Consider the following 10,328-nt stretch of genomic DNA (forward strand, 5'->3'; position numbering starts at 1 on the left):
TTGTCCATAGTGACAATTAGATTTTTGTAATATTAAATAAATAAAATAACATCAACAAAATCAGTTGAAGTCACAGACAGATGAAAACATCTGGAGCAGTGTCTTTAAAAAACAACGTAAAGAAACAAAATAACCAAGAAGAAAAGTAACAACTGGGCATCAGGAGCAGAACTTTCTCCAGAGGTAAAAGGACTTTGTCAGCACGTTTTTAAGGAGCAGCAGCTGAAACTCAGCAAACAGAGGGTGACAGCTGTTCTCCAAAATACTACTAGTCTGCACAGACATTTACACAGAGCAGACAGAACAGGCTGTTTGTCCCCCAGTTATTTTGGACAACACTGTGATGATCCTCTGGAGCTGAGTCTTGTTTCTAACATCCAGGTTTCTGTACCAGCAGCTCAGTGAAAATACTGAAACACATTTAGGAAAAGATTCAGCAAAGAATCTTCATGAAACTGATGAAACCAGGAGATTCACTGATATTTAGAACATATAAGAGTAAAGTGTTAGGAAACATCTTTCTGTCAGAGAACCACAGCCTGAGGAGAGAATCTGAAACTGAGCCTACAGAGGGCGACAGTGATCCTCCAAAATGAATTCAATAAAAGGTCCAAGAGTCAGGCCCTTTGTGTTCAGCATTAATAAAGTATGTTATGTTCTTTATGGAATAACAACAAATGCTGAGATGTGGACATGAAGAGCATGTTCAACTTCCAGCACAATTTATCATCAACTTTACAAATGGGAAAATATTTCAGCCATTTTTCCACTGATGTGTGTTCCCGACCAGCTGAACCTCCTTATTCACAACCACAGCCTTTGTCTCATCAACACTCAGCTTAAATCACAATGTTTAATAAGTTATCACACATTCAAATCCACAAACACTGCATGAAGAAGTCACAGGTTTTATCCAGGGTCAGATGGTTAAACATGAATCTGAACAGTATTGTGTTACTGATTCAAAAGGTCCTGGACATACGTCTTTCATTCATTATGTTTCAAAATGTAAATGTGTAAACTCACCAGTTTCCTCAATAGTGACTGAATCACTTTCAGGTGTGACAGATCTCTCATTTCTCAGTCCTCTGCAGGTGTAAATTCCTCCTTGTGAGACAGAGACTCTGTTTGATCCACGAGTTTCATTGTAAAAAATTTTATAACTGGTTGAGGTTTTTCTGAACCAGTGATATTTAATGACAGTAGGGTCCTGCACAGAGCAGGTCAGTGTCACGCTGCCTCCTGCTGGTATGACTGTTCTGTCTGCTCTCACAGTGGCCTTGACTCCAGTTTCTGCAAAACCTAGAACAACAACACAAAAGAAAAGGCTGTGGTGTTAGACAGCACTATAAGCCACCATCATCTAAAAACAAAATATTTAACATCTTTTGTATGATCAGTGTTTGTCCTTCAGAGTTTAGATACACATGAACCTCCTTATTCACAACCACAGCCTTTGTCTCATCAACACTCAGCTTATATCACAATGTTTAATAAGTTATCACACAATCAAATCCACAAACACTGCATGAAGAAGTCACAGGTTTTATCCAGGATCAGATGGTTAAACATGAATCTGAACAGTATTAATGAAGGAGCTTCAGCTTCTCTACTGTGTCTGTTCATCAATTAAAGGATCTGACAAATGTTACATTAATACCATGATCAATATTTAGTTATTGATTTCAAACTTTCACAAAGACATAAAAGTTCCTGGACTTTAGTTTTTCATTCATCATGTTTCATTTTTCATCACACATTGATCTCTTCCACACTTCAGGTGCTTTTTAGTCATTTAAAGGATCCATGTTGTTTTATTCCAGAGTAAATGTGTAAACTCACTAGTTTCCAGAATAGTGATTGGTTCACTTTCAATTGTGATAGATTGTGTCTCCTTTCTCAGTCCTCTGCAGGTGTAAATTCCTCCTTGTGAGACAGAGACGCTGTTTGATCCACCAGCTTCTTTGTAAAAATCCTTTTTACTGGTTGAGGTTTGTCTGAACCAGTCATATTTAATGACAGTAGGGTCCTGCACAGAGCAGGTCAGTGTCACGCTGCCTCCTGCTGGTATGACTGTTCTGTCTGCTGTCACAGTGGCCTTGACTCCAGTTTCTTCTACAGCTACAAAAACAACCAAACAAGAAAATGATGATAATGTAAAGTATTTCCATATTTAAATAACACAATGGAAACAACATATATTTGACATTATACATAATGTTTTGCTGAGGTTTAGCCTGTTTGGTTCCATGTGTTTATGAAATCAGACCAAACAGTAACACACTGACTCCAAACCACAAATGTATTGACAGAAAACATTTAGCTGAATTTAAATGTTGTCTATATGAAGTGAACTAACACAGATGTTTTCATACAGGACACAGGTCTCACTGAATGGTTTAATGTGTTTGATGATAATGTGAAACACGTGTCATGGACTTTGCTGCCACCAGAGCTCAACAACTGAATAACTACAGATTTTGGAGTCAAGTGTTCAACATCACTATAAAGCATCATCATCTAAACACCAAATAACAGAACATGTTTGCCTCCATTACCAATATGAATAAAGTATCTATCTACCAATCCCTCTACTCAAACTGTGAGCATTAATGTGTCTGTTAATAACAATTAATAAGACACTTTTTATTAAAATCTTCAGAAAAAACAATTGAGATCTGTTCTTCTCATTGGATTTAACACTCCATTTCTTCATTATTTTGTCTTTTTAATTTGATCAGTTAAGAGCATGAAGAGATTTATCCCATTTAAATAAAGGTAACAGACTGGTTCAGTGTAACATTTGATCATTCTACAGTATATAAACATGCATAAAACTGTCAATAAAATCCAAAATTAATACAAAAAATAAATAGAATATACACTGTCACCCCTTTGGACACTAATCTGGTAATTTAATAATTTATATTTATACAATAAGTAAAATGGTGTCTACATGATAAAATCCAAACTAAAATATGTGATTAAAATGGTTTCAGTAACTCATAATGGGAGACAATTATATATATATAATATTGTATATCATAGTATAATATATATATATATATATATTTATCCTCCTGAGAACCAAGGAAAATAATTTCTTGTTTTTTGTAATTTCCTACCTATTTAAAAAAAAAAACATGTTACAATTTAGACTTTTTTAAATTTATTTTTATTTTTAATTTTATAGCATGTCCACTGTAGTGGACCATAGGACCGTTTGGATGTGAACAAACTGTCCACTACAAGGGACACAAGTCAGTGGGCTGGGTCTCAGGAGGACATATATATATATATATTATAGTATATAATTGTATAATACTATATAAATAATAGTATATAGTATATATAATATTGTATAAATGAGAAAATAAAGAGATAAAGGCAACTACTCACCTTGAGTTTCTCCACAGAAAAGGATATTCAGCCCTAAAATAAAGAATAAAAGCTCATTAGCCATGATCAGTCTGATAGAAGTCAATATGATAAAACACTAAAACATTTAAAGACCAAGTGGAGATTCAGCAGAAGCAGCTGATACTGAAAACATTTGAAATGGTGTTATTTATGTAAATAAAAGAAAAACTATATAGTAAAAACCTGAGACAATACAGTTCATTGTGCAACACATCTACCAATAAACTGTACAACAATAACTAGTCCAGTAGTGGATTTAACACTGTCCTCCACTCTGAGCGAAGCCAAATCAGTGACCAAGTTGCAACTACAAAACTACCATGTTGATAAAAACATCAAAACATGAGTGAACCTGTAAAGGGACAGAAGTGGAAAACCACTGATGTACTCACAGCAAAATGACAGCACACAGAGAAAAGTGTGGCCCATCTTCACATCCACTGACACTGTCACTCTGCTGCTCTGCTTCTGAGAAATGTCTCTGTCTCACATTAATAATGTCACAGAAAAAAGAAGAGGAAGAGACTGAGAAGCTGCTTTTCTTATTTAGTAAAATGACATCAGAATATTTCTCAGCTCCTCCTCCTGAGTACACCCTGCCTCTTCTTCTTCTGTCCTTTTTATACAAACCCACACATCTACAATGGCTTTAACCACAACACACTGACATGTTCAGACTTCCTGCTCACTGCAACAATATATTAGCTTGTCTGCTGTGCAAAGGTTTGTGCCTGGTCATTAAACTCTTCAATTCAAATGTCATTAACAATAACTAAGTAACTATTGCACATCTGTGTACATATCATGTACCCTCACCTTGTTTAGTGTCCAGTTGTGCAGTTATGAGTAAATACTTTACTCAACTGGATGTTGTTTTTAATTTGCTATATTAATAAATTTGACTTGATTCTATTCGTCCCATTACATTTAGCAGCACTCTCCACTTGTTCATTTTGCCCTTTGATCAGATAAGACCATGAACTGAAAACCCATTTGGGTGAAGGTGAAAGACTCTTCCTCAAGGTTTGGTGTAACATTTAATCATCCCGTGTCAACTCCGTCCATAAAAAGTAAATGGCAAAATACATTTTTGTTTCTGAAGAATATAGAGCTTCTCATCTCATGTACACTTTCCTAGTTATTTAGTGGAATTGTTTGATCTATGTGCTCATTTTATAATGAAACAATAATTGTGAATGAGACATGCAAACTTTTCTCCATGAAACTGTCATGATCCAACTTTAACATATGACAAATAAACAGATCATTTCCCTTCCACAGTGACTAAAGTGCCTGTGTCTCTACAGCTTTAAAGGAAAACACAGGGGTCAGGATCAACACTCAGGAGGTTTTTCTTACTGAGAAAATGAACCAAAGTCATTTTTGTCAGTTTTCAACAGCAACAGTCACCATGTGATTTAACTGTGTGTTGACACTCAGCTAATGGGCGTTGTGGTCTTTAGGTGAAGCTGCATACTGGGCTGTCTCATTCAGTTCATGGGAAACAGAACAAACACAGCAATGTCTGGTCTTCAGCAACATGATAAACGTCTCAGACTAAAATCAAACAGGGAACAGCTACACTTCTGACTGATGCTCAGAAATGATACAATCGATCTTATTGATAAACTTCCTAAAAACTGATGTGAAAAACAGAGCTTGTCCAAAAACAGATGACATCCTCTCCCAGCAGTCACTCTAATCCTAATCCTGCTCCAGCCTGTGAGAGTCTGGTGATATTTACATATTAAACATTAAATGTAATTAAACTGAATTCCTTTAAAGACATTTGTTAAAAACTAAGACAGGGCAGAAGACCTTCATTTATGATACATTTCATTTCACTTGCAGGATTTTATAGAGTATTTGTAATTTAAAAAGCTGTAATTTGTTTTGACCCCATGTTTCTAAAATGATTTCAGAAACTAAATGTAAAAAGAGGAAATAAAGTAAACAAAATGCTGAAATAACCATTGTGTGCAACAACCATGTTGCGTTGAGCAAACAGGTCAAGCAGCTTCTTATTAGCATGAGTTAAAAAAAATTAACTTTCCAGTTCCTCTTTACACAGAAAGTTGTATGTCAGAGGAGAAAACACACAACTGTCACCACATTCACACCAGGGCAAATGTGTTTGTGACCAAAGAGGTGTGAGATTTATATATATATATATATATATATATATATACACACACAGGAATCTGTAATGTCAGTTTTTCATGTGGTGAAAATTGAAATCAATAATTTATGTAGAAATAATACAGCAATAAAAACACATTTTAGTAAAAGAATGACAATGAATATGTCGATAACACGTAGCAACATAAGAAAAGGGATGCTCAATATATTTTCTATATATTTCTCAGAAGAAAACAAACCAAGCAGGAAGGTTTTGCACCTTCAGTGCTTCCTCTGACCTCAGGCTGCTGACTGTGGTCAGGCAGGTGTCAAACATGTCATCGTCCTGACAGCAGACACTTGGTTTGAGCCAACGCCTGTTTCTCTTATTGTGGTACTGCAGCACTAATTAGAGACAGCACAGAAATACACACAGCTCAGTGAACAGTTTGCATTACACTATAGCGACATATCCACAGAACATTTTAGCATTAAAGTCAAGTTTTTCATTTGTCATTATTTCTCATTTCCATTCAAATGTTATGTGACATTATTGGATTCACCTGCAGGTTTGTCAAATAAAAATAAACTTATTGGAGTGAAGGTTTTGTATTTTTGCACTACTAATAGAAATAGACTAATAGAATATCTAACAATATCAATAATTAGATTGAGGCAGTTAATGGACTATTCATCTAATAGTTAAATATTAAGTCAAGTCTATACAACCACAATGTGCTAATTTCTACTGATCAAACACTTTATATGGACAGTGAATGACATGCAGTATTGGTTGATGATCTGTCAAGAAAAACAATGAGATTTTAGTTTAACATAAATTCTTATTGATTTAACTTCATACCAGTTATATTACATAATTATATATAATATCAACATGATCCGTTCCTAGACTGACCTGTGATTAAATCATCTGCGACTAAGCCCAGTCTGCTAAGTAAGATAGATAAACAGAATCTGGACAAGAAAAAAAAAACAAAGTCAAAACAATATGAAAAATATAAGATTGAAATTTTTCACAAACTCAGCATTAAGGGTGAACTACAGGTTTTTGACTCAGTCACAGCTGGATATGTGATGATATGAGGTCGACATGCTGAGACATCAGCCCTGGTCAATAAGAGGAGAACCGATTGTTGAGTGTTGGTTAGGGCAGAGTAGGGTTAGGGTAGTATGACTCCCCCTTGTGGTCACTTAAAGAAAAAGCTTTAATTTTAACTGGGGTTTAATAAGTGATTTTAATGAACCTCTTAAATTATCATGACATAATTCTGTCCTTGTGATTGTTGGCAACACTGATTTTAAAAAATAAAGTTACAGATCTTTTTAAATGTGTGAATTACAAAGAACCTACTTGAAAATTAAATACCACAACACAGAAACACTGTACAAAATAAATTTAAAGGAAATCTAAATGTCCTTAACGTCATGCTGGTTTTCACAGGGTATAAGAGTGCCATCTTTGCCTTGTTCATATCTTTGGTGTCCGAAAATCCTGACTGACCTGTTGGTTTTGCTGTGACTTGGAATGTTTTGGCTTTTGCAGCAAACTGTACACTGTGTCAATTTGCATGGAGGACACTGCCTCACCCTGGGCCGAAGCCTCAGGTTTGTGTCCTCTTGTATCTTTACTGCTCTCGCTCTTGCCGAGCGGAGGAGCCACAGGTGGTACTTGTACAACGCTGTAGACGGTATCTACTTTCTGACTTTGCATGGATCCCAATTCCTCTCGCGTGCTGCTGGTCTGGCTGCGTTGGCTCTGCCGTGCGACTTCCACATTCTCATAAGAGGCCTCAGCTTGACTGGAAGAAGATGTAGAGACTCTAGACTCAGGCTGTGGTTGTGCTACCACCGTCTGGTTTTGTCTCAACTGAGCAGTAGATGTCTGTCCATGGAAATAAGAAATAAAATCTGTTTTCAAATTCAATACAAGTACTTCCCATCATTAAAGAAAAACTTACATCCTTGTAAAATTATTTGGTTTATTTTTTAATAACTTGAGATCACTGTATTCAAACAGCAGTGCACCTGTCCTGTCATCAGATTGTTCCTTTTTTTTTTTTAGTTCTATGATAATTATGGTTTAAATGTTACTCAGTAATGAGGCTTACCTGATTGTGATTATATTGTGTTGAAATCTGCCACTTAATGAAAAAAACACAAAATCCACAGAGAAGCATGAAAAATAAAATAACTATTACTATCAAAAGGGGCGACTGTGACTCCTTCTCATGTTCAGGATCAGATTTAATGAAGCCTGGAAAGACACAAAAATGTATCATCATTATTATTATCATCAGACACAAAAAGGAACTGACAAATAAAATATTACTATGAGGAGGTTGAGGTTGAGCTTGAATACACTAAGTGAGCAAATTAATAATTCAACAAACACAATAAGTTGCTATTTAAAGACAACACATAATACTTACACATTGTGCTTATGTTTTCGGAAGCATTATTCATGCTGACATGGTTGTGCCCACTGCAGACAAGAGTTCTGTTGGCCGTGGAGATGGTGATGTTGACCTTGCTGAATGACCACTGAGATGTTCTGCAGCTGTCTTCATCACAGACAGATGACACCCAGTCATTGTGGATGGAGCAGTTGACTGTGATGTTGCAGAATTCAGCCGACAGGTTGGAGCGTAGTGCCGACACTGTGATGACAGGTCTAGGAACAATTTCTGCAACAGTGGGCCAGGCAGGTAAGTTAATGGGGCTTGGTGTAATGGCACCCTCTGCTGGCGACTATTTGTAAATAACAACTCAGACATGTTTAAACTTATAAAGCTGAACAAGCTACTATCTAAAGTCAAATTAATACATAGAACCTACCTTGAACAATGACTGTGTGTTTCTCCGATTTAGATTTAAAATCAGGGTCATAAAATGAGAATTTGTAGGTGCCACTGTCTGCATCAGTCAACTCTTTTATACACAAAGAGCGGTTTTTATAATCCAATTTCCCTGCATATTTGGGGTTGTTGATTCCTTCGCCAGCAACAATTTGTTCAGCAAATTCCCACAGGGCACGTTCATATGGTGGCGGATTTCTTACATGTAGACATACTGAGCTGTTTTTTAGTTGGTAATGCATGACTGAAGGTTCCCCAGCCATGACCCCTGGTAAGAAACATTGGCGGTAAAAGAAAACACATCATTGCACCTTACAACATTTACCTTACATACAATACACAATTCTTAGTGAACTAAATATATCTGGATGCAAAATTATATTCCCAAATTTAACATAGTGGCATTGGTATAAAAAAAAAAAAAAGGAAATATCAAATAAATGAGAAATTTCCTACATTAAATTTCGTACATTCTACATAGAGTCTTGTTTCTACAGTACCTCATGCTGTCTATTAAAAAACTGATTAATTTCTTCTGACATTTAACATCCACATGAATTCATTTAATTTATCTTACCTGCATTAATCCAACAAATCAGAAGAAAAAGCATTTTCAATGCACCTCAGGCGTGTTGCACACAATGTTAACTGGTGTACAACAGGAAACTAAGCTGTACACGGGTATGGCAGTGCAGTGAACCATGAATGTCACACAGCGATCAGAGCAGGTGTTTTACAAAGGTCAGGAAGCGGTGCACGAAAAAGTTTTAAAAAAAAAAAGTTTCATCTAGACTCAAAGATTTGTTTAGCCTGTTAATGTAATCATAATCTATACAGTAGAATTAAGGTGCACATTCATCTTATTTGAGGCTCAAGGTGAGCAGGAATTTTTTTGTGATCATGTAGTTAAGGTAGTCATACTTTTATCCACTGTTAGTATATTGAAACTAAAATTTTTCCATGTGTTACTTCTCAACACATTTGATTCCATGGTTAGTCAGTGCGGTTTTCTGATTGCATTCATTTTCAATCACAGTCTCTGCATTTTGATTTTTGTGGAGTCACTACAAAATGAAGGCTTTTCTTCACCACTTGTTTGTTTCCCCTTGTCCTAACAGCACTTTGAGAGAGAGAGAGAGAAGCAGTCTCCCTACCTTGCACTATATATTTGTAGATAAACACATGGTTGGGGTTTGAATGCCATTGCAATCAAGTGATGCGACTGTGAGGTTTGCCTCTGGTTTAGCTGTGCAGGAAATAGACTCATGTAGGACACATAATTGCAGCCTGCTAGATATGTGCAGCTCAGCGGGTCAAAACACCTGCTTAAAATGTGATCACTGTGGATTTCACACCCATCAAAGCAATAGTGAAAACTATTCACCTGAGAATTAAAAAAGCACCAGGGTGAATAACAGTACTCTGCCTTGGGGACTTTCATAATAATCTAAATTTGATGCTTTGAAAAACTGAGTAAAGGCAAGTAGTACTTACTTTTCACGATAAAGGTTATTCTCAGAGGCTCTGACTGTGGTCCCCCATGGTGTTTACAGGTCTTGTAACTTCTGAACAGTCTTCATCAGAAAACACCCACAGCTTTATAAAGTCTGCATTGACTATATTCGACTCTCCATTAGTCACAGAAGCTCAGTTAATCTACTTCTAGGCGATAGTACCTGTATACTTCATTTGCAGCCTAAACTGTGGCAAAACAATTCACTGAACCTAGCTTAGGAAAAGCACATGTTGCTGTGAAACCAAGAGTTACTACAGTTCTACTTAACATAAAAGATTACAAACAACCTAAATACCACAAAACCAAATGGAGTGAAAACCAGGGAAGACAACAGTGTGTGGTGCACCCTAACCAGGTGAGCTGAATCTCCCTTTTAACAAGACTCTGCCCACCAGGTT

At 36.2% G+C, this 10,328-nt stretch overlaps 2 protein-coding genes across 3 annotated transcripts in view; both read right to left on the reverse strand.

The window, feature by feature from the left end:
- Window positions 1–6,444, reverse strand: part of LOC113125193 (titin-like) — a 245,017-nt gene extending 238,573 nt beyond the window's left edge. Inside the window, exons 1-5 of the mRNA XM_026298523.2 lie at window positions 5,838–6,444; window positions 3,813–3,901; window positions 3,400–3,432; window positions 1,843–2,121; window positions 1,027–1,302 (exon numbers count right to left, since the gene is read on the reverse strand). Of these exons, the coding sequence (XP_026154308.1) occupies window positions 1,027–1,302; window positions 1,843–2,121; window positions 3,400–3,432; window positions 3,813–3,901; window positions 5,838–5,875 (715 nt within the window). The 5' untranslated portion in view covers window positions 5,876–6,444. The remainder of the gene's footprint in view (window positions 1–1,026; window positions 1,303–1,842; window positions 2,122–3,399; window positions 3,433–3,812; window positions 3,902–5,837) is intronic.
- A 331-nt stretch (window positions 6,445–6,775) lies between these two features.
- LOC113125197 (uncharacterized) lies at window positions 6,776–10,280 on the reverse strand. 2 transcript variants are annotated; one of them, XM_026298530.2, is made up of 5 exons: window positions 9,909–10,280; window positions 8,395–8,682; window positions 7,989–8,243; window positions 7,668–7,813; window positions 6,776–7,441 (listed from the first exon to the last, which is right to left on the reverse strand). In XM_026298530.2, exons 2-5 carry the CDS (start codon window positions 8,675–8,677, stop codon window positions 7,028–7,030), a joined length of 1,098 nt encoding a protein of 365 aa, XP_026154315.1. In that variant the 5' UTR covers window positions 8,678–8,682; window positions 9,909–10,280; the 3' UTR covers window positions 6,776–7,027. The 2 variants fall into 2 exon arrangements, with proteins under 2 accessions (XP_026154315.1, XP_026154314.1); XM_026298529.2 differs by lacking the exon at window positions 9,909–10,280 and adding an exon at window positions 8,992–9,774.
- Window positions 10,281–10,328: the final 48 nt, after the last annotated feature.

Source organism: Mastacembelus armatus, chromosome 18 (genome assembly GCF_900324485.2).
Source record: "Mastacembelus armatus chromosome 18, fMasArm1.2, whole genome shotgun sequence".
Taxonomy (NCBI): domain Eukaryota; kingdom Metazoa; phylum Chordata; class Actinopteri; order Synbranchiformes; family Mastacembelidae; genus Mastacembelus; species Mastacembelus armatus.